This window comes from Rattus norvegicus, chromosome 5 (genome assembly GCF_036323735.1).
Source record: "Rattus norvegicus strain BN/NHsdMcwi chromosome 5, GRCr8, whole genome shotgun sequence".
Classification (NCBI taxonomy): domain Eukaryota; kingdom Metazoa; phylum Chordata; class Mammalia; order Rodentia; family Muridae; genus Rattus; species Rattus norvegicus.
In genome coordinates, this window is record NC_086023.1 from 163,570,617 (window position 1) to 163,594,402 (window position 23,786).

Genomic DNA, 23,786 nt, shown 5'->3' on the forward strand with positions numbered 1-23,786 from the left:
AGAGATTGTGTGGGAAACTGTGGGAGTATCATTCATGGTGTTCGGATTAACAAAGTATCACTAATAGTGTTCAGGACTGGGGCTTGCCCATGGGATGGCTTTCAAGTTGGGCTGTTTGGTGGTTGGCCATTCCCTCTGTCTCTGCTCCCTCCCCTGGGACCACATTACTTGTAGAAAGGATAAATGTGGGGTGGAAAATGTTGTGGATGTGTTGGTGTCTCTATCTCTCAACTGGGGTTCTTGTGTACTTCAGGTTCCGTATCCCCCCAATGTAGTGATACGGATAAGGCGATTCATTGATTCTTGGGAGCCTCCCTTATCTCAAGTCTCTATCTAGCCCTGGAGTTGCCCCCCACTTCCTCAACCCCATCAGTTGCATTTTTCCATTCATTTTCATGGCCATCTAGCCACATCTCCTGTCCTTCCCCACACCTGATCCCAAACCCCCAATTTCCCTCCCCGTCCCTTCCTCTGAGTTCCCCTCTTCTGTCTGTCTCTTATGACTATTCTTTTTCCTCCCTTGTGAGAGTCAAGCTTCATCCCTTGGAGCTTCCTAATTGTGTACCCTCTTTGGGTCTGCGGAGTGTAACAAGGTACCTGTATTTAATGTCTAATACCCATTTACAAGTGATTACGTACCACGCATGCCCTTTTGGGACTGCGTTACCTCATTCAGGATGATATCCTCAAGTTCCATCCATTTGCCTGAGTAAGCAATATGGTAAAGCCGTTGCATATAGCAGGAGTCTTAGCTATCGTGAGAAAAGCCTACTGCAGAGAAACTCCATTAACGTAGTCAGTGTGGTAATGTTTTGCACTTGGTGGTAATCTTTGTACAAGAGTACGACCTTTAGTATGCAACAATCTGTTAGAGCCTTTGCATCTCCCAGTAGTCTTTGAGGACCTGAAAGAACGCAGACTGAAGGGAACCCTATGACTAGAAAGGATTTGGTAAGACCTTTAGCCAACACACATTCAGTTACACAAGGTTATTTATTCTGAAGGGAAAAAAAATCTGACAAGTGTCAGGAAGCTATTCAAGAACTATGATGTCGGGTTGGAGAGATGGCTCAGCGGTTAAGAGCACCGACTGCTCTTCCAAAGGTCCTGAGTTCAATTCCCAGCAACCACATGGTGGCTCATAACCATCTGTAATGGGATCCGATGCCCTCTTCTGGTGTGGCTGAAGACAGATACAGTGTACTTACATAAAATAAATTAAAAAATATTTTAAAAAAAAGAATTATGATGTCACTATATTTTTTTGCACTTGCAAACGCATCTGGACAAAAGCCCTGGTGACTTAAACAATTAGGTAACCCTGCTAGATTTCACAATTCCATTACATAAAATAACTCACCCAAGTGTAAAGCTTTGTGAGTATATGTACCAGTGCCTTTTCCTTTGCTGTGATAACCCACAAAGTCTAAGGAAACTAATAAGAGATTTTAATTTGGCTTAGTGTTGAGGGGAATCCATGATGACCAAGGAGGTGGCATCGCAAGTGTAACATAGGGCAGCAAAAGCAGGAAGCTCACAACTCACATCCTCAACCTGAAGCATAGATGTAAATTCTCAAGGCCACTCCAAGTGACACGTTAACCTCCAGGAGGGCAATTCCTAAATCTTACCAAATCAAAGTAGCAAGTGAGAAGGAACAGTTTCTCTGACTTCAATCGTACATGCTTGGTTTCTGTTACAGGAACCAATTCATGATGAAGAAAGACTGTATGTAGGTGGTCCTTTAGAGGCCTCAACACCTGAGTTACGTGAATGTGTGTGTGCAAAAGCACTTTGAAGTAAAAATGTATGTGTTTAACCATCTGTTTCTATCTTAAATTTCTATTTCTTTTTATGTGCATTGGTGTTTTGCCTGCATGTATGTCTGTGTGAGGGTGTCAGATTCTGGGGTTACAGACAGTTAAGAGCTGCCATGTGGGTATTAGGATTTGAACCTGGTCCTCCGGAAGAGCATCCCAAATATTAAGCCAAATCTAATCCTCTGTTCAATTTTAATTATGTGATGCCACTCTGTCTGTCTGTGTATGTGCATGTGACTGCTGGTTCCCAAAATTAGACCCTTGAATCTTCTTGTAGCAAGAATTACAGAAAATTGTCAAAAAAAACCTGACCTGTCATCGCAACAAACGTGTCTTCACTACTTAGCTATGTCTCTAGACCTGTAAATATTTTAAACCCTTTACATATCATCTTGATGTCAGGAAGGAGGGAAGAACTAATACAAGAGAAAACCCCTCTTCATGTAAATTTTTATAAAGATAATGGACATCATAGATGTCTTTAGTTTAAGAAAAAAAATCTAGGGCTGGAGAGGTGGCTCAGCGGTTAAGAGCACTGACTGCTCTTCCAGAGGTCCTGAGTTCAAATCCCAGCAACCACATGGTGGCTCACAGAGATCTGATGCCCTCTTCTGGTGTGTCTGAAGACAGCTACAGTGTACTTTCATATAATAAATAAATCTTTAAACAAAAAAAAAAAAAGAAAAAATCTATCTTTCATCTCTCTTTTTTTTCATAGCCTTGAAGGAAGGATATTGTTTCCTATGTTCACTCAAGTGTCATGGAGGAGATGACCAATCGTGGCTGGAGTCTGCATTTTGCAATATTTGAAGTAGATATTAAAGTTTAATATATGTGAGGCAATTCCATTTACAGAACTTTATTAGGCCATTGTTATATTCTTCCGTGACTCCTGGTCATCTTCTTTTGTATTTTCACTTGATGATCTTTATTTTTGTTGCTCCGATGTATAGAATGAAAGCCCATCACCTGTGTGGTCCATTGTTTATTTAAATATCAGACGATGTGTACTCATGCTTTTCAAGCAAAGCTGTTTGTGAATGGTGCTGTGTGGTTGTCCCTGGTTTTGTTTTTCAGATGTTCACAAACTTCCTAGAGGTGGTGTAGTTCGTTATCCAGCCTGGCTTGGATGTCAATCATTAGTCAAGGCTACATTTTAATGTTTGATTCTCATGTGTCAGCCTCCTGAGTTCAATTCCCAGTGACCACATGGTGGTTCACAACCATCTGTAATGGGATCTGATGCCCTCTTCTGGTGTGTGTGAAGACAGCTACAGTGTACTCATACATGTAAAATAAATCTTAAAAAAAACTTTTTTTAATTTTTAAATTTAAATTTGAAATTTTAAGCAGGGCAAGAGTGTACAAACCTGCATTCTTTGGACCCACAGGCTAAGGTGTCAGGATTAGTATGACTTTGAAGCCAATCTGGTAAGATCCAGGTTCTCTTGATCTCAAAAAACAACAACAACAAAAAAAAAAAAAACAAAAACAAAAAAACCCCAACAACAGGACACACATACACACAAAGCAAGAATCTACAAATAGCTAAAGCTCCCATTTGTTCGGCTTTGATCTATCGATCTGGCATTAAAAGAGAATATACTGTTTTTGCTTTGTTTTAGATGTGTGGGTATTTAACCTGTGTGCATGCCTCCCTGTGCGTCACACGCATGTCTGGTGCCTGTGAATTCGGAAAAGACCATCAAGTGACCTAGGAAAGGAGCTACAGAAGGTTATGAGTCATGATGTGGGTGCTGGAAAGTAAACCTGGGGCCTCTCACAGAGCAGCCAGTGTCCACTGCTGAGCCATCTCTCCAGCCTGCAACTGGAACTTTAGAAAAACTAGTTCCCCGTGCATGCACATCTGTGCAGTATCTTCAGAAGCTGTAGAGGTAATCTCGGGCCCCGCTGCGATTGGAGTTACAGACATCCGTGTACCACTAGATATGGGTGATCCAATGCCGGCCCTCTGATGCAGAAGCGTCTTAGCTATTTTTCCACGACTATGGTAAAACAGCGTGAGCAAGACAATGTACGGAGGGAAGGTTTTATATAGTCCTAAAGGTTAGAGCCCACGGTGAAGGGCGCAGTGTGGCGGCTGAACTAGAAGCCGAGAGCTGAGGGCTCATATGCAGAACCACCAAGAGGATACAGAGTGAATGGATGCAGAAGAATGAGCTTTTCACCTCCCAAAGCCCACATTCAGTGACATTGTTCCTCCAAGGTCACATCTTCACAGACACGCATCCCTTAGACTACAAAGAATATGTTCATTCGAACCACGAGCAGTATGTACTCTTACGTGCTGAGCCGTCTCTCACACGTCGAATTTAATCTTATGAAACCTAAAGGATCCAAGGCACTGGGGAAACAGAGTCCCATTCCCTACCGCCTGCCAAGTCTGTCTTTGATGGGGTTGTTGGCTGTGAGCTCCCTAATGTATTCTTCCTAGGGTTGTGGGTCACCCACTTTCTATAGGTGAGCCCAGAGAGGAACATGGAAGATACCAGAGACCTCAAGAGAACCCTTCCAGGGAGGTCAAGGAGCAAGCTCACTCAACATGAGATGCCATTTTCAGTGAGTCCCATGCTGAGAGAATGTGTGTGGACACAGGTGTACACACGCTATGGCATGCATAGGAAATCCTGAAGACCACATTAGGTGTGGGTCCATACCTTCTTCCAATGTGTATGTCAGATTACCTTGCCCATCAGCCTGTGGGATTCCTCTATCTCCCCTTCCCACCTCCCCATAGGTTTATGAACACTTGCTCAGCACCTGGCTTTTACATGGGTCCTGGGGATTTGAACTCAGATCCTCAAACTTACATAGCAAGGATTCTTATCCATTGAGCCAGCTCCCCTGGCCTGAGATATTTTGACTCTCACCTTGGCCTAGTCTGCTTTGGGGGACACAAACCCCCATCTGTCTGGTAGACAGCCATCTATCTAGATCTGAGAGCAACAGAAAAAGCTAGTATCCCGACCAGGGTCCAGTGGCACATGCCCACATTCCATAATGAAGAGGTAGAGGCAAAAAGATCAGAAGTTCAAGGTCATCCTTGGCTACATTGTAAGTCTCAAGCCATCTTAGGTTTTGTGAGACCATATGGTAGAAAATACACCAAAAAGCCACACTCCCAGTGTGGCCCCCAGGTAGCCAGTGTCTCCCTTAGGCAAAAGGGCCCAGGTGAGGCCAGGACACCTGGACCTCAAGAAGGCCATCAGAAATGAGAGGCTTACATGGAACTGGAAGTGTACGGCCCTGAGCTTTATTAGTACACTACTCAGAGCACTCCCTCCCCTCTGCCCTGGATTTTCCACTTTCTAGCTCTCAGGAGACGAAGGGGACAACCGAGGAGAGACAGCTCAGCCACCGCCATCTTGTCCACTTCCAGCTCTCCGGTGCTTCTCCTCAGGGGAAGCTGATGGCACTGGTAGAATACTGTTGCCTTCTGTATAGTCAGTCCTCATGGCTTCTAGTGGGAGGGACAGAGCCGGGCAACCTGAGGCTCTGACCAGAAAGGTGGTGGGACCCGTGATCGCAAGGCCTGGAAGAAGAGTGAGGTCTTAGGGAGTTACTAGTGGACAGATGAATAGTGAGACATTGTGGGGTCCCTCAGGGATAGATGGAACTCATACCAGCCTCAGCTCCTCCTGCAGCCTGCAGTGAGGGCCTCCTTCCTGGCTAGACGGGAGCAGGTGTCAAGGACCATCAAAGCTGCAGGGACACCTTGTCAGAGCCTGGGCTCCCATCTTGACAGGATCTGTCTTACCCGGACACTTTGCCACCCCAGGTTGGGACACACCCAAGACCCTACCTGATAGGATGGGTTTGTGGCTGACAGATTCCGGCGCTGTGCTGCTCCATGGGACACAGAGGACCAGAGGTCCAGGCTCTTGGGGACAGAGGTTTTCTCTGACTTTGGAGGCAGGATGTCCCAGCCCAGCAGACAGTGCTGTGGAAAGCCAATGTTAAAGGCAGTTGTCATACACAACTACGGAAAAGCCCCCTGAGGAACTACGATCCCCTCCCTGGGGCGGAAGCTCTGTTTACCCACTGGCTTACTTACCCTAGGTCACCCCAAACTGGGGCACCACAACCCTCCCCAGGATGGAGGAGAGGGTGTGGATATTAATGGAATCCTCCCACACTGGACTTGGCCTTGAACAAGTCAGTTGCATGACTTCACTAAGCCACCCACGAAACTCCAATACTGACAATGGTCCCTTTATTCCCACTTTACAGGGAAGCCAAAGCGTTTTTCTCCCAATTGCAGCTGCTTTGTCCTCCACCAGGTTTAAACAGGACACTCTTTGACCCCCATCCTGACTAGGAATATGGGACGTTATGTTGGAAATTTAAAGGTCTGGGTTCAAGTCCATCTCTGCCACCAGCCCTCATCTGCTTCCATGGCCTGTGTGGGGGTGAGATAAGACAGTGGCTGCAGTTGCTCTGGGGAACAGGATTCCTAAGAGCTTTGAATGTGGTACCCAAGAGCTCAGTGATTATGGCGCACGTAGATACACATTTTAGACACCCTGTAGGGGACAAATACCACACCTGGCCAGGGACTGAGGATTTCACCAGCCAAAACCTGGTAGCATTCAATATCCTTAGAGCGAGTTCTCTTCCTAAGGCTAGCTCAGGACCCTGGCCCAGCGGCCTCTAGCCTCTTAGGGCAGGGAGCTTACCCGAGGCAGAGCAAAAGTGTCAGATGCATCAAAGCTCTTCCTTCTGTGAATTCGGTACTGGTGTGGAGGGTCCATGATGGACAGGGGGATGCTCACCCTATGTAAGAGGGCAGGCACAGCATGAAAATCAGCAAGGGTCACATTCTGCACCTCACCCTAGTTACAACTGTCCACTGGGACCCTCCAGGATTCCCAATGTTCTCAACACTCACCTGACTTGTACTGGCTCTACCAGAGTTTGAGGGCCCTGCTCATCCCGGGGTATCCCACACAGACAGCAAGGGGCACCCGGATCCAGAGGCTCAGGAAACAGGCGGCGGTTGATGCGGTAACAGTACACACCTGTGAAGTCCATGAGACACCACAGTTCCCTCTATAAGCTAGGGGTGTTGTTTCCAGAGCCGAGGGCTGTCCTCGGTACACGAGCCATGCCATCCCCTGAAGAATGGCTTTTTCCCAGCACTTTTCCTCTCAAAGTCTTGGTTCTATACCTAAGTTCAGGGAGAAATGTCCTCCCAGGGGCAGCTTCTGGAGAGAGGTGGTTATAGAAGGCAGAACCAAAGCCAGTCAAAGCCCTAGGGAAGATGCATCCCATGATGCTTGGACCCCAGGCTGCCCTCCCTGAGTCTGCAGCTCAGAGTGACCCAGCACAAGTGTACACTCACACTCATGGTCCTCTTCCACACCACTGCTCTCTTGCAGCTCTGGGAATACAGCTCTGGGGATGGAGAAAGAACATGAGTGGGGTGAGTGATGGAGTCCCCCAACCTTTGGACAGGCCCCACCAACCCCTGCTTACTCAGGGGAATTGCAAACACAATCCTCTCTGTTGTCCTCTCGAAACCTCTGCAGCATAGAGAAGTAGGCTTCGGATTCACTACTGACGGGAGAGCTACTGTCCAGGGACCCTGGGGTGGGCGAACCAGCAGCGGGTGAGTAGAAGCACCCTGCCCCGCAGACTCGTCATCCCCTGTTAATGCCAGCTCTGTTTGAGCACCAGCCTGGCCTGCTGTGGTCCAGCAGTCCCCAGACAGCACAACCAGGGCCCTTAACAGGGACCACACACTCTTTATATTTTAGAGACAGTAACTATGTAACTAACTGAGTTGCCTCTTGAGCTCTGAGATTAAAGGCCTAAGTCTCCATGCTTACTTCTGTTCTAGAGACGAGGTCCCCTGTAGCCCAGACTGGCCTGTGACTCAACGCTTGTCTCACCTCCCAGTGCAGAGATAATAGGCAGAAGCCTGGCATACGTCTTAGCTGAGGAAAAAGTGGGAGGCGAGACAAGGTTCCCTCTCTGAGGAAGCCACATTCTAAAGAGGTAAAAGATGAGTTAGTCACCAAGGATCTCTGTGATATGATACTGAACGGGGACACTTTCTGGGAAGCTGGAGGCCACAGCCAGGTGGCTGCAGACCAGAGGGTGGATGTTCTGAGGGAGGTCTGTGAAGGTGACCTAGGTAGCCACAGGGACAAACTGAAAGGATACCCCAGTAGGTGAAGTTGTGAAAGCCCCAGAACAGACAGGAGGGGACTGTGGCCAGAGCACAGTGAGGAGTGAGGGTGGAGGGATGGAACCCAGAGTCAGAGAACTCAGGGACAACAGACATGTTTTTACAGGATTCTTCTTTGAGGCTAAGAGGTGAGAGGAAGCATGGCCAGCAGGAGAGAAGTTGAAAATTCTAGAGTTGTACTAAGGAATTTCTAGAGATTGTACTAGTCGTCAGTACATGGAATATGTAAAAGGGAGGCGAAGTCAAGGCTGAGTCCAAGGCATAGGGTGACTTATTAGGTGCATGAGGCTGCCATTTACAGAGATAGGAGGAGGGGCTACACTGAGGTTGGAGGTAGAAACCACACCTTGGTTACTGATGTGAGATTAAGATACTCTTTAAAATTGCATCTTAGTTTTCTTCTTTTGGTGACTAAATTTTTTTAAGTGGAGTGAAAATACTTATAATCTTAGCAGTTGGAAGGCAGAGTCTTGGGGATCTCTGTGTTTCTAAGGAAGGCTATTCTACATAGGGAGTTTCAGGATACTCGAAAAATTTACCAAGAAGATACTAAGGTAGCGCTGGAATGATAGCACACGCCTTGGACACCAGCACTGGGGAGGTAGAGGCAGGAGGTGGAGCTCTGACATCCAGGACAGCCAGGACTAAATAGAGACCCAGTGTATACAAACAAACAAGAAAAGAACACTGGCCGCTTTTGCACCCACCCAGTGGCTCACAACCACAATTCCAGCCTCTCCCATGCCCGTGTGGCCTCCACAGCCACCAGGTATGTGCGTGATGGACAGACACACATACGGGCAAACTCACACGTCAATGGATGGTTAAAAAGCGAAAAGCTGAAATGGGCATCATTTCTGCTGCATGCATTTTAACACTCGGTTTTCAGAAATGAAGCAGAAGAGGTTAGAAAGACGACAGGAAGCCCTGGGAAGCCAGAGGGGCAGAAGAGTTGAGATAGTTCCATTAGTGTCGATCGGGGGCCTGGCTTCTATAAATTCTCAACTATAGACTGGCAGTCCTGACTCACTAGCTCATGCGTTCACTCTCATTTCTGTCCAGGCTAAGATTAGTCCAACCCCGGCCCTCCCTTGCCTGAACCCCTACCCGGCACCTGTAACCCCGCCCCTCACCTGCGGTCCAATCATAGTCTAGGCATGGCCTAGAGTACCAGCTGCTCTCAGGCACTGAAGACTCCTGGGAGAAGGTCACTTTGGGCTGAGGAGGTAGACAGAGGCTACATCAGCAGGTCTGGGCCCAGAGGTCCCAATACAGGGGGACACCATGCCTCGTCCTGACTTAGACTCCAGCGTGGCGCCAGCCTCACTGGGGAACTCAGAAATGGGAAGGTCAGTTTGGACCCGCTTTGGGTGTGGCTTTGAATAAGCCCGGGCTCCAAGCATGTCTTCCTACCTGTACAATAAGGCTTGCTTCCTTTTTTCACAAAGCACTGACTAAGAAACACTCCAGACCTTCTAGAAGCCTCACCTGGACAAGAGACACTTTTCTAGGGACAATCTGTCAGACAGGGAAACTAAGGGTCCTTAAGGCTCCCCGCGATTTCCAGGAACTACTTAGTTACCTTAGACAGCTTGCCTAGTCGTAACGGGAGGGACCTTGGGACCTGTGCCTTGTCAGGCCCCAGACCTTTTGGGCCTCCCAAAGACACTGGCCGCTTCAGACCTTCAGTGGCTAGCAAGGGTACTGAGGAGGGCCGTAGTCCTTCCTGGGGCTCCTGGTGTTGGCATGTGGCAGGTGGGAGAGAGTCCACCCTGGAGTTGACTTTGCCATACCAGGCCACATCATAAGTGTCACCTCGATGACTGTCCAATGGGTCCCACACGTGTCTTTTGTCCTGTGAGTTGGGGGCCACTGAGGAAGCAGAAGTCTCTTGGGACAGTGGCATCTCTAAGTTGTTGCTGCTGCTGCTATAGTCCAGGTTTGACTGTAAGAAACAGGTCAAGTTACCCAGGCAGCAGCCTGGCCAGTGCCCAGCCACTCTGACCTGCTGTGGACCCGTAGGTCTTTACCCTTCTGTGGCTTTGGGGTTTCCCAGTCCAGTCCCTTCCTCCCAAGGCCTCTGTTTTACACCATCAATGAAATGGGTGCATCGGGAAAGGCTGACCCTGGAGGCTTGGACATAGTCACTGAGGATAAGTTGTCTTTTCCTCATCACCTGGGCATTACCAAGGTGGCCACCCACCTCTGATGCTGCTCTGGTCACTGACTGACACATGGCCTCGTGCCCAGCCCAAAGCTGCTTCAGGAGCTCCAGGCTGAGCAGTCGAAGCTGGACAGTATCTTTAGTCTCCGCCATGTTGGTCATGTAGGCTTCTCACAGCAATGTCACCATCTCTGGGCTGCGGTGCACTCACAGGAGGTACTCAGCCTGGGTTCCACCTGAAGTCAAAGCAGCAAGGACAAGCAATGAGGGAGGAACCCTGCCCCACAGGCCTAGATCGAAACATCACCGCGATGCTCCTTCACTCTGCGGCCTCACCCCGTGTACTTAACCTCTCTGTGTCTCTCATCCTCACCTGACAGATCGGGAAACACAGTGTTTACCGAGGCGACAACAGTTTAACGCGGGTTAAACCCGTAGTATGGCACTTGCTTCCTCGCCCACCAAGAGACTAAGACTCCCACTGGGCCTTCCCTATGTAATCTGATTCCTGGGGCCTGTGAGATGGCTCCGTTGGTAAAGGTGCTTGCTGCCAAGCCTGACGATCTGAGTTCAACTCCTAGGGCCTACATAGTAGAGAGAACTGACTCCCACAAATCGTCTTCTCCCCTTCATACATGGGTCATGGCATGTGCATGTCTACACCCCCACACGTATACCCACATCTGATTCCTTTATCATATAGAAAAGACTAGTACAGCATGCTAACTAACTTGCTTAACATGTTTAATAACTTCTGCTATCTGGAGCTGGCATTGAACCCAGGACCTGAAGCACTGAGTCTTTTCTCTACCACAAATTTTCCAGCCAATTCTTTTTTCTTTTTCTTTCATTTCTTTAGCTCTTTCTTTTTCCTTTACTTGCATTTGTGACCTCATCCCAAGGGCACACAACTACTAAATGTCAAAAGCTGAGTTTGAAGCAAAATGTAGGTTCCTGCTTGTTGTGTAGTGGCTACTTCCCTGACATTCAAACTTCTCCCTCATGGTGGGAGGAGAGAGTCTCCTCAGAATGTTGCAAATGCCCAAGGCCCATTCCACAAGGTTGATTTAAAAACTGTCCAGGGAGAGAGGATTCTCCGATGGAGCTGCCTGAACGCTGCGCAGGGGTGGGTCAGAACCCGTGCTAGGTGTGCGTGCCAGTGATGCAGCTGCCTTTGGGTCATGCAAGTTCCCGCGGTAAACCCAGTGTGTACACTCATTGGTTCACCCGGCTACGCTCGGGTGGAATCATTCCTCTGCTCTGTTGGCTGTGCTCTGGGGCAAATAAACCTTTGCTGACATAGGACTCGGAATGAAGGGTCTGCAGATAGTAAAGCACGGCCGTGATAGGGTTGGTACGATGCCGGGACACCCTCCACCTCTTCTCCAGCCAGCTTTGGTCCCTCGTAAATTAAACTCAGTGACACTTCTTTTGCTTCCGGAAGAGATGTCTGCACTATAAAGAAGCACTTCCCACTTCTCTTAAAACCCCAGGCCAGACTCCTTCAGCAGTATCAGAACCCCAGTCCTGTCCCAGCTCTGCCACCCCACACACCCCTGGGGACTTGGGCTGCAGGGGGCGAGCAGAGATGACCCTAGCATCCCACTCACGCACACTCAGGCAGGGTGCACACCGGGCCTGGGCGCTTGCCCCTTCTCTCCTGGTCTGGCGGGACTTAAGCACACCTCTCTGTTCCCAAGATCAGTGGCTACCTTGGACGCCAACGCTCCTCACCCGGAAGCCCAGGTTTCCAGCAGCCAGGGATCCGCACCTAGCAGGGGCGGAACCTCCAGTGGTTGTCCTAATTGGCTAGTGCCGAGGCGGGGCCTCCGCCGCTGTCCCAGTCGGCCAATTGGCGGTACCAGGACTTGTTTCTTCGCATCCGGAAGCGGCGGTTTCATTTGGGGGCGGGGAGAATTTATGGGGCCTCACTGCTAATTGGTTAACCGATGATGCTAATTCTACCAGTTCAAATTTTACCGAATAGCACGGTACCAGGAGGACAGGTTCCGATTGGTCAGTGTGGCCCGGTTACGCAATTTCCGGATGTGAAACGGCTACTGGCGGTGCATAGGTGGGGCTAGAGACTACGGCAAACTTTTTTTCTTTTTCGTTTTCTTTTTAAAAGGCTTACTTCAACCTAGGGGCTCCTCCGGCTTGGGCGGGTGTGTGAATATACAGACGTGCCGTATTAGCCCAGCTTTCTATAACACTTTAAGTCTTCCTGAAGTGCCTATTTTGTGCCAGAGACACAGGGATGCAAAGATTTAAACGGGTGGGGACAGAAAAAGAGAACTTGGTGCGAAGATTACAACATAGATACCAAAAATCTGCTGCTGTAAGATACAAGCCAAAATTTAGTGTAGTCCAGGCTGGCCTCAAACTCTCTGTGTCTTGAGGATCATCTTTAACTCCTTTCTAAGCCTGCAGCCTCAACCTCCTCTAGTGCTGGAATTACAGGTGTGTTCCAGCGCACCCAGTTTGTACGGTGCTGGGAATTGAGCCCAGGACTCTAGGCATAAAAATGTTTTACCTTAGCTGTTCTCAAGGGCACCTTGTTTTTAATACCCATGGCTGACAGCCGCTCCATGTCACATAGGCAAAGCCAGCCTGCCCGGGGAAAGGGTCTTGGAATATACATCTGGAGTCCAGGTTAAGGGGCTTGTTTACCCTACAGTCTTCATTCAAGAAGCGAAGTGTACTGCTACATTTTAGGTTGCAAGTACCTATTCTATGGCAGGTTGGGGGTAGGGGGTGGGGATAGCATATGCAGCCGGGATAAAGTGCCCTGGCTAGGACTGCACATTACAATCAATAGAATTCGCTGGGTGTGGTTGTGCACACTTTTAATCCAGGCACTCAGTAGGTAAGGGTCAGGCATCTTTGTGAACTCCAGGCCAGCCTGTAGTGAGGTCCAGGAAAACCAGGGCTACACCATGAGATGCTGTCTCAAAACAAACTATCATATGGCATGCACAAATTTTTAAAAAGAGGTATTTACACTGGGGATGTTGATCGGATAGCAGAGTGCTTGTCTGTTGTGCACAGATTGATGGGTTTGATCTCAGCACAAACCGAGCATGAGAGTGCACACCTTTCATACCGGGTAGAGGCAGGTGGATCTTCAGATCCCAGCATCTCCCTAGCCATCCTAACACACGCACACACGCGTGCGCGTACACACACACGAACACGCGCACACACACACACACACACACACAGAGACAGACATACACATAGCCACACACACGCACACACGAACACATACACACACACACACACACCAGCTCTAAAAGTAGTTTTGTTTTTTAAAAAAAGGGGGGGGGGGGCTGGAGAGATGGCTCAGCGGTTAAGAGCACCCGACTGCTCTTCCAGAGGTCATGAGTTCAATTCCCAGCAACCACATGGTGGCTCACAACCATCTATAAAGAGATCCGATACCCTCTTCTGATGTATCTGAAGATAGCTACAGTGTACTTATATATAATAAATGAATAAATCTTTAAAAAAAAAAAAAAGCACTGACTGCTCTTCCAGAGGTCATGAGTTCAAATCCCAGCAACCACATACATGGTGGCTCACAACCATCTGTAACGAGATCTGATGCCCTCTTCTGCTGTGTCTGAAGGCAGCTACAGTGTACTCGTCATATATAAAATGAATAAATAAAATCTTTTTAAAAAAGGGAGTGGGGGGAGTGGGACGCATGCATGCCTTTAATCCCAGCACTCGGGAGGCAGAGGCAGGCAGATCTTTGGGGCCAGCCTGGTCTGCAGAGTGAGTTCTAGAGAGCAAAATCCTGTCTTGAAAAACAAAAAAACAAAACAAAAAAAAAAAAAGAGGGACACATCATTGTGTTTCAAAAAGGTGTATAGACTCTGACCCTTCTTCCCTGTGTGGCTTTATTGTAAGCACCCACCTAGGGCACTTTCATGGCCCTCCCAGGGTACTGTCATTGACTGGCTGTTCTCTTTGCTTCCCTCACTCTGACCTCTGTCTCCACCAGCAGCACTGCAGACCCCTAGTAAGATGTAAGTCAGCTCTTCTTACTTTCCCCTTCCTTTCCTCAGAAGCACATGCCTCAAAAAAAAAAAAAAAAAAAAAAGTTCCACCCCAGGTCCTACCTGCTCTTTCCTCTCCCTTCTCCTTCACTCTTCGTTGGCTACACTCCTTTAGTTCTATGAAGACAATTCAAATACACTCACCTCAGGCCCTTTGTACTTGCTCTTTCTGCCATGGAACACCCTACCCAGATCTACCAGGACTTCATTACCCAGTCTGTATGTAGGGGATACCTCAGATCTCCAACCAACCATCCTTTTACCCTTTCACACCTCCCTTCCTTCTCTTCTTGACCTCTTGTTTGTATGGAATAGATCTTGGCTTTTATCTACAGATGAGCTTCATAAAGGCAGGGGTTTTTGTTGTTGGAATGCTGGGAATCAAACCTACAGCCTCCTGTATGCTGGGCAAGTCAGCCCACCCCGAGACAGGGTTTCTCATTGTGATTTCAGGCTGGCCTCAAACTCAGATCAACTGCCTGGTTCTTTAATCACGAGCCACCACACTCCACTTTTTTATTTTTTAAAGACAGGAGTCACTATGCAGCATGGCCAGCCTGAAACTTGCTGTCAGAGAGTTGGGTTGGGTCTCCTTGGGACCCCAGCACTGGACAGTTAAAGCCCCCATGACCCTCTGTTGCCCTCCCCTTCGAGTGAGCAGATGAAATGGAGAACTATCTGACCTTACCTGAGAATAATTAACTCAGTGCACCCTTCCTCGTTAACCACCACCCAGCAGGCCATCAGTAGTAGCATGCTAATGACAGAACAACCCCTACGCTTAATAAACTTTTTGCTTCACATACATGTGTACTAACTAGATCATGTGTTTCTACTGCAGGGGAGAGTGAAGGGCACATTTAAAGGCTGACAGGCTTGGGGAAATTAAGATTTGGGTGCAAAGGCAGGCTCCCCTTCTACCCTTCATCTTCCCTTCCCCAGTCAGCCCAAGATGCCCAGGACATCAGCTAGTCTTATTTCCCTGAACTTCAGTTTCCACAAAGTTGCTGAGCAAGCCGAATTCTCAACGCACACTTGAATGTCCTATAACTGGGTCCACCCACAGGCTTCCAGGAGCATTTGAGTTCTTCCAAAGTCCTGGACTGAAAATGTGTAAACAGACTTGCTCTCCTGAGACAGAACGGAACAGCCCCGGCCTTTAGAGAGCCCCTTCTATAGGGGAGATACACGCACCATGATTGTTCTAGGATACATGCATATCCTGTATGCTATTCACAAAGAACGGGTATCTGTTCAGGGTGAGGAAAGACAGAGACACTTGTAGACAAGCAGAGGTGGCAGGGAGAGAAAGAACATGAATCTGAGGAACCAAGTAAGAACTTGGGCTTCTATCCTGGATGGGAGTCTGGGTGTTTGGAGTTTGGCACGTGCTGAACTCCAAGTGCAAGGGTCATAAGAGGCAAGGGTGGGAGAGGAAATAGGGTAAGAGGCAAGAAGTCCTATCAGCACAGAGTAGCTGTAATGAGGAAGAAGAGGTCAGGGTCTCATAGATTCATAAAGTGGCAGACTAGGTACAGCATGTGTGATGGTGGACTCGATGATCCATCGAGTTTGTGGCCTGGGAATCTGGGAGGGTGTAGTTACCATTGAGAGGTCAAACCTATGCCATCTTGGCACAGGCCTCCATTTTAAAAGAAAAAGTGCCTGAGAACTTGACCTACAGCAGACCCCAAGCTGTACCCAAGTATCAGGAAGAACCACACAGCTTGTCTCTGGCCCATCTGCCAGAGTTACTCCCTAGCAACGGCCAATCAGGATCAGTCTGGTGGTTCCGGATGTACCTTTAGACTGATTGTTCATGGTTTTGCTTCAGAGCACCCACCGGCGTATAGCAGTCATTTAATTAGAAGCCTGCCAGGTTAGAACCCCCTCACTTACTCATCATTTCTTTAAAACCTTGTCCTGCTGGAAGCCCAGGGCTTCATCCTCCCATCCTGCTGCATCACTGACAGGAACCCAAGCTCCAGCTTGAATAAATCCCCTAGTGCAATTGCATCGGAATCAACTCCTTGGAGGACTTGTGGTTCAAGAATGCTTCCGAAACAGGTGCTACACCATCAGCTGAGCTCACAGCTTCCGAGACACACAAGTGGGTGGGTACAGTTGGAGGCTCAGACAGGAGGACACATGGGAGGCCTTTTTCACTCCCAAGGGCCTTTCAAACAAGAAAGGTCACAGGCGGGGCTGGAGAGATGGCTCAGTGGTTAAGAGCACTGACTGCTCTTCCAGAGGTCCTGAGTTCAATTCCCAGCAACCACATGGTGGGTCACAACCATCTGTAATGGGATCTGATGACCTCTTCTGGTGTGCATGAAGATGTTACAGTGTGTGTACATACACACACACACACACACACACACACACACACACACACATATTTAAAAAAAGAAGGGTCGGTCACAGACAAGTTCTCAGAAGGTGAAGCAGGGTGGCCACTGAGTCACTGCTGTTGTACTGAGAATTGAAGTGGAATTAGAGAACTCTGTTCGGGAACTGCTCCATCTCCTGGCTGTGGAGGCTGGTCATGGCCTTCTCCCTGACTAGACCACTGCAAGGCAGAGAGCTCACACAGGGTCACAACTGGGGCTTTATTTTAGGTTCCAATACTATCAGCAGAGATACAAGTAACCCAGGCAGATGCATCACCTATATATACCAGAAGCAAACACACTGTGTCTGGTGCCTTCTACACCCCAGCAAAGGATCACACAACAATTAGCAGCAAGAAACTAAAGTGCTCTCTGCTAAACGTCTCTCAGATACAGGCTCTCCCTGGTGGTATAAATGAATCTTTACTTATATAAGCTCAAAATTCCATTCATTACTCAAGGGCTATACAGAAAAAGAATTTGAGTTTATTCTACCCCCCCCCCAAAAAAAAAGCACATAACACTCATTGGGATTACACGACACTGATGTGTCCTGACCCACTGTGAGATGACCCCGTCCAGCCTGGCAATGACCCACTGTGAGATGACCCCGTCCAGCCTGGCAATGCACTATGTCTTTCCATTCACGCTGACCTTGGCCAAGACCAGCACTGTCCCAGCAAAAAGGGTAGACTGAGGGGAAGTGACACACAGACATGGGCAGGAGAGGACATGGCCCATGGGTCCCACAGAGAGCTCCTGGTTGTGGGCTTCTGGGAGGGGCTGGAGCCCAGTGCTTTATCTCTAACTCTACCTGTCCTACAAAGGATTCATCACTCTAAAACTGCTCTTCCAAGACAATCAACCTTGGTGACTGAAATCCTCCCTGTTTTGACCATTAACAATTTCAACACTTAACAGTAAGAAGTTCAGCGTTGACATGAGGCGAAGCAAGCAGCAGGAGGCTTCAGGAGCAGAAGAGGAGGAGGCTTGAGGGTTGGGGCAGAAGGAGAACAGCCGCCAGGCTTCTCCTGTCGTTTTGTAACCAGCTGCAGTCATCGGCACAATCCAGTCCAGAGAACGGTGGCCACAGGGAGCTTGTAGCAAGGCAGGGATGAGCTCAAATTAGCAAGGTGAGCCTTACAGGTTTGTGAGCCACTCAGTGCTAGGTCAGATAGAGAGACCTCTTCTGTACTAACCCGGGCAGCTCCCATCTTCCACCATTCCTCCTGCAACATCCTTTAACCACCTGGAGCAAACTTGCAAGAAGGGAGGCGAGTCCCTTGTCATCACAATGCCAGACACCAACCTCACTACCACATCGGACACCCTAGTTCACATACCGTCCCCTGAGCTCTTACTTTGCTCTGGCTGGCAAGGGTCTCCAGCTTTCCCTATAAGCTGGTTGAGTCTAAAGCCCAGGGTGTGTGAGCCTGGCCACCAAGCACAACTGAAAGACTCTGCAAGTGGGAAAAAGTGCTAAAGCTGAGGGCCAAATGCAAGACACAAGTTCTTCAGTACCCTGAACTTTTCTGGGGAGTCCAGTCACCCCCAACATTCTCTCTCTGTAGGTGTACTCGGGCTGAAAGGAGTGCCTGCCTGATGCCTGTGAAGGCGCCCATCAGTCGTTCTGCAGGATGGCATCCTGAGGAAGACCTTATCAAATGCACAGTGACTTCCAACCGACTGAGCATGATGAGCAGACACAGACACATGCATGACTCCTTGGGGCTGAGCTGTCCAGTCCTTGTTGGTCTCCACTGGGTATGAGCTGGGGGTCTTCCTGCAGGGGGTAGGGAGTAACTGGTACAAGACAGTGGGTGCTTTCCTTCTCTCTGCAGCAGCCAAGGACTAGAGCTGATGGGAGGTGCGGCCCTGTCTCTTCTCGGTGCAGGTCCGCCCTGGCTGCCCACTATCTGCTGGGCTGCAGGTACTGGTGTATGAACATGTTGAGTTCGCTGTCCAACCAGCCAGCTTTATTCCTGCAAATACAAGATTAATATAGATAGCTGCTATGGCGGATCACAGTAGCCAGACTGAACTTTCATGTAATCCTTCAATAGCACATTCCCCTCTTTGCAAATAAAAAAAGGTCACAAGCTGGTGGAATAGAGCCAGGCAATTTTAAAAGGGGGTAAACAGGATCTCTCTAATCTCTAAGTAGTCCAGGCTGGCCTGGAACTCACAGCTGTCCTCCTGCCTCACCTTCCTATGTCCTCTGATTACAGGAATGAACCACCACAGTTGGTTTTAGGTTTTTCTAGTTTGGCTACAGCACAGAGCAAGTCTCGATTTCTGGAAGCCAACTTTCTTGACAGATAAAAGGTTTGGGTGTTAGCTCAGGCTATCTTTGTGGCTACAAGCAGCAACAGACACTCTGTCCTTTGAGTCCTAGTGGAAGAGCAGTGTATCCCTGGTGATGGACAGAAGGGGCATATCTGCACAGGCCAGACAAAGGAGAGAAAGTCCACTGATCTGTCAGGGCTAGAGCTCAAACCCTCTCAGTACCTCTTCCCTACCTCTGTCCCCTGTGGGCTTCAGACATCAGAGGTGGGGGCAGGAAATGCAGGTCCCCATATAATAATGTTACCATGGCCTGAGCAGACCAAGGACTTAGCAGAATACTTCTATCTTCAGCTGTGGCCCATGTCACAGATAAAAGCCACAGGACACAGCAAAGCTGAGAGAGTACAGGGCTAGAACCCAGAACCAGGCCCTTTCAACTGATACCCCCGCTGCCCTACCCCCTCAGCAAACCTCACAGTGCTACAGAGACCACCAATCCTGTTCCTGTGGAGAGATCTGGAGCTACACACCCCAGCTCCTGGGCTCAGCATGAAACTGAGCATGACTGACATGCTCTCACATAGAGCAAGAAAAACCAAAATGCAGCCCACCTGCACCCCATGTTCCTGTAGATCTCCAGACAAGGGACTGAGCTTCCTCTCCTCTAGGGGTAACAAAAACAGGCTGGGACAGCTGGGTCAAGTACTGAGGCCCTCCAGTTCAGAGGGCAACCCATGAGCTGTGACATCACTACCTTGCTCGTTTCCTGACATCATAATGCCCCATCTGGAAGCCTTGAGGACGGCGACACTCTACTAGACCTCCAGCACCAGCACTACCTACCCCACACTCATCAGTGCCGAGCAAACAGCTCACAGGAAGGCTCAATCCCCCAAGAGCACCTCCTGTCCACAATGAGACACCAGCCGGCAGACAAGCTCCACCTGCCCCCACCCCGCCCTACCACACCCCTCCCCACTTGGTCCTGGGCCACTCACCTGAGCAATTTGGCTTTGCTCTGAAGTGAATCCAGAGCCTCAACTTTCTTGTTCATGGCAGCAATTTCCTGCTCCAGATTATCCCGGGTGATGTCAACTTGCTGGCACAGATGAGCAAATGTCCCAGACAATTCTCTGAGGGGACAGAGGTTGGATTAACTGGGCACATGGTGGTTTAGGTAGGATTCTTCTATTCATAGTTAAATCTACCCAGAACAGAGTAGCAGCTGAGTCCTGCTTTTTGGGATCCTTTCCACCTCTACTGAAACCACAAACAGCTCCCAATGCTCACATCAAAGACGGTGGACATCACCACAGGAGGCACAGCATTGCAGTGCCGAGGCCAGGATTCTAACTCTGATGCTCACCAGCTAAGTGACTCAGCTCCCTTATCTGAGTCCAAGGTTCAGTGTCGTCCTGTACACAATGTGTGTGTGTGTGTGTGTGTGTGTGTGTGTGTGAGAGAGAGAGAGAGAGAGAGAGAGAGAGAGACAGAGACAGAGAGAGAGACAGAGAGACAGAAACAAAGACAGACAGAGACACAGAGAGAGAGACACAAAGAGAGACAGAGACAGAGACAGAGAGAGGCTAGGGATTAACTTAGGCCTTCACGCAAGGCAAGCGCTCCCCGACAGGGCTACGTCCCTAGCCCCTGTCAGTGCTCTCGTTTGAGAAAGTACACACCAATAAACACTCAGCTCACAGCTACAAGAGCAAAGGGAAGCTACTGCAGAAAGGGTCTGTCATGCACAGAGGGTCAATGGAAAACACTGAGCATGGTGGCTCATGCCTGCAGTTCTAGGGCTTGGAGGCTGAAGCTGGAAGATTGCTCTGAATTTGAGATTAGGCTGGGCTATAGTCAGAGGCTGGGAGACAGGGACAAAGAGAGAGAGTACAGGATAGTGCAGCTACCTGCTTTCTCCTGCTCTAAGATCTAGCACCCATAGGGACCCCTGACCCACCGAGGCAATGAAACCAGGCTTTGATTTAGGATCCCAAAGCTCATGCCCTTGTAGCATCACCCATCCATCCATCCTTCCTTCCTTCCTTCCTTCCTCTTTCTCTCTCTCTCTCTCTCTCTCTCTCTCTCTCTCTCTCTCTCTCTCTCTCTCTTTCTTTCTTTTTTTCTTTCTTTATGCAGAGACAGGGTCTCACGTAGCCCAACCTGGCTCCAAACTCCCTATAGCCAAGGCTGATCCTCCTGCCTCCACCTCCTGAGTACTGAAGTACAGGTGCTAAGACATCACAGCTGATCCACAAGATACTGGAGACCAAGCCCAGGGCTTCATGTATGCTAGGCAAGCACTCTGCCAACCAAGCTGCACTTCCAGTCCCAAAGCCACCTTTAAAACCTATGAAATGAAGTGTGTCTTCCCAACCTGGGGCACCAAGGCCTGCCCGACCTCAGCCTGGGACCCTCTTGTCATCCAAGGATGCAAAGCTGGCACTGCCCAGCCGAAGTCCTAGAACCCATGATGCTAAGACCTGGGGACTCTCAGGTTAGGCTCAAAGGAGGTGGAAAGCCCACCTACTGGGATGTCCTCCCCGGGCCCCTGGGCCACTCACTGCTGAACTTGGTGGCTGCAGTTAGAGCCGGTATAACTGATAATGAGCTGCAGCTTCTCACTGGCATACTCCACAAACTGGCGCTTGAAGGCCCTCTCCTTGGCTCTGGTGGTCCAGGTCAGCCGCTCATACACGTACAGGAGGCCATACAGTCCAAAGGAGAGGGCGATGAGTCTCCAGCCCACTGCCTTCCACACCTGTAAAGATGCATGCTCAATGTGCAGCAGTCTCTGCGAGCCCAGTGAGGTAAGAGGACTGCAGCGGAAAGTGAGGGACCGGGTGTTGGCCACAGTACATAGCTTAGGGTTGGGACCACTGTACTGATCTAGGTGAGGTTTGTTTGCTCTGTATTTTAAGTGCTCGGAATGGAGTACTGGGATTGGTATGTGTTGAGCAAGCTCTCCTCTGCTGAGCTTCACCCCAAGCTGAGAAACAGGCTTCTTAGCGAGAGACACAGATAATCCAAAGTAACAGCCTATTCTGGTGGAAGCCAGAGTCAGAAGTTGGCATCCCACCTCACAGCTGTAGTCCAGCCACAGAACGGGGCTTGGAGCTCAGCTTCAGAGCTCATGTCATCCTCACCCTGGCTGTACGAACATGGGCACACAGGGCACGTTTAATCCACAGGTGGTGTAGCCAGGTAAATAAGATGCTAGAAAGGGGTCTGTGGACGGTCAGTGCGGCAGACCATGGCCCTCTTCTAGGACACTCTCTGTGGAAAACACCACAGAGTGTGACTCTCGGCCCGGGGAAGAGGCCTTGGCTAATCCATCTTGTACTGCATGCTGGAAGAGCAACCACAGTGTTGGTGACGGTCACCCCCTGCCATGGCTCTGCTCAGTGCTACAGAAGGGCATGAGAGCTGGCCAACACTATGGGAGGCACTGAGCTGAGTCAGAACAAGGTGAGCTCCACAGAACCAGAGGAGGGCCAACTGCTCCTCAGGGCTTGGGTCAGAGCCACCCAGAGGCAGTAGAGAGAAGATCAAGGGCCAGGTGGGCCTCCTCCTCCTTAACCTGTTCCCTATTTGCCGTGGAAGAAGAGACCTCAGTGTCAGATGGGGAGTTCAAACTAGCTATGGATTTCTGAAAGCCATGCCCAGGAAATGGAAGAACATCCTTAGTTAGTGATGTCTCAGCAGAGCAGCTGTCTGTGAAAAGGCTCTGACCATATAGCTCCCCAGCACAGAAAACACTCACTGAGCCCCCACGTCCCTCCCGCTGCCCCTTCCCCAAGCAAGTGTCACTGACCACTCCTCCGACCACGAGAATGCCCATAGAGGTCCTGGAAGTCAGAGAGGCCAGGCCAGTAACCATGGAGACCATGAGCTCCTCCTGGGTGAGGGAGCCCTGTGGCAAGGGTGGCATGCTGGGGTTGGCAGGTGTCAGAGGGAGAGGACGCTGAACCTGATGAGAGATGACAAAGGTATGAGAAGAATGTTGCAAGTCTGCCATTCAAGCACAGCTTCAGTGACCCTCAGGACTGTACCAGGTAGAAGAACAGGGACTGAGCAAAAGATACCTGAGGGAGAATGAGCTTTGTATGCACCACAGTGGGATGCCTGCCTCCCAGAAAACCTGCAAGCCCAAGGTGTATACTCTGGCATGCCACAAGATGTAAGCCCTGGCTACTGGGCTTTCACCAGCACAGCACCTGTACTAAAAGCAGTAATTTAAACATGCGTGTGTATGTGCATTGTATGGCACATGCATATGAGTGTGTGCATATGTATGTGGTGGGGGTAGGGGATGCCTCTATGCTCTCACAGACAGAACCTAGAGCAGACGGTCAGATGTCCTTCTCTACAGCCTTCTGTGTTAACACAAGAGTCTCTCAAGGAACTGGAAGCTCACTGTTTCAGTGAGGCTGACTGACTAGCTTTGGAGTAAGAATGAGTGTTTATACCCACTGAGCTATCTCCTCAGTCACTAAATGGACTTTTTATTCTAAAATTGAAAGTAATGATATGTTTTATTCTCTAAGATTTAGTTTATGGGGTTGGGGATTTAGCTCAGTGGTAGAGCGCTTGCCTAGTAACCGCAAGGCCCTGAGTTCGGTCCCCAGCTCTGAAAAAAAAAAAGAACCAAAAAAAAAAAAAAAAAAAAGATTTAGTTTATATGTATGAATCCTTTGTTTGCATACCACATGTGTGCCTATTGCACATGAAATTCAAGAGAGCACTATATGCCTTGGCCTTAGAACTAAAGTTAAGGACAGCTGCAAACCACCATGCGGGTGCTGAGAGTGGAATCTGTGTCCTCTTCAAGAACAACAGCACTCTAAACTGCTG

General features: G+C 49.2%; 2 protein-coding genes across 15 annotated transcripts in view; both read right to left on the reverse strand.

The window, feature by feature from the left end:
- Nucleotides 1-5,072: 5,072 nt before the first annotated feature.
- Miip (migration and invasion inhibitory protein) lies at nt 5,073-12,123 on the reverse strand. Of its 12 annotated transcripts, none has more exons than XM_006239379.4 (10): nt 11,908-12,116; nt 10,235-10,431; nt 9,614-9,976; nt 9,165-9,249; nt 7,317-7,425; nt 7,183-7,235; nt 6,730-6,859; nt 6,518-6,614; nt 5,644-5,781; nt 5,073-5,373 (listed from the first exon to the last, which is right to left on the reverse strand). In XM_006239379.4, exons 2-10 carry the CDS (start codon nt 10,355-10,357, stop codon nt 5,302-5,304), a joined length of 1,170 nt encoding a protein of 389 aa, XP_006239441.1. In that variant the 5' UTR covers nt 10,358-10,431; nt 11,908-12,116; the 3' UTR covers nt 5,073-5,301. The 12 variants fall into 12 exon arrangements, with proteins under 12 accessions (XP_006239441.1, NP_001017450.1, XP_006239443.1 ...); NM_001017450.2 differs by having other exon boundaries at nt 11,930-12,096; XM_006239381.4 differs by having other exon boundaries at nt 11,881-12,092.
- A 4,723-nt stretch (nt 12,124-16,846) lies between these two features.
- Nucleotides 16,847-23,786, reverse strand: part of Mfn2 (mitofusin 2) — a 29,901-nt gene continuing 22,961 nt past the window's right edge. For 2 of the 3 annotated variants that reach the window (XM_008764288.4, XM_063288356.1), the window contains exons 16-19: nt 22,747-22,902; nt 21,497-21,693; nt 19,931-20,065; nt 16,847-18,628 (exon numbers count right to left, since the gene is read on the reverse strand). In XM_008764288.4, coding sequence (XP_008762510.1) covers nt 18,559-18,628; nt 19,931-20,065; nt 21,497-21,693; nt 22,747-22,902 — 558 coding nt within the window. In that variant the 3' untranslated portion in view covers nt 16,847-18,558. The remainder of the gene's footprint in view (nt 18,629-19,930; nt 20,066-21,496; nt 21,694-22,746; nt 22,903-23,786) is intronic. The other variant, NM_130894.4, reaches the window with a different exon arrangement.

Excerpts from the sequence above, each read along its gene's own strand:
- Miip (XM_063287475.1), bottom strand. The coding sequence starts at position 10,357 with ATGACCAACATGGCGGAGACTAAAGATACTGTCCAGCTTCGACTGCTC. Across the intron at positions 6,860-7,182 it reads TGTGGAAGAGGACCATGAGT|GTGTGTACTGTTACCGCATC; the intron begins GTGAGTGTACAC and ends TGGACTTCACAG. Across the intron at positions 6,615-6,729 it reads GTAGAGCCAGTACAAGTCAG|GGTGAGCATCCCCCTGTCCA; the intron begins GTGAGTGTTGAG and ends CCTCTTACATAG.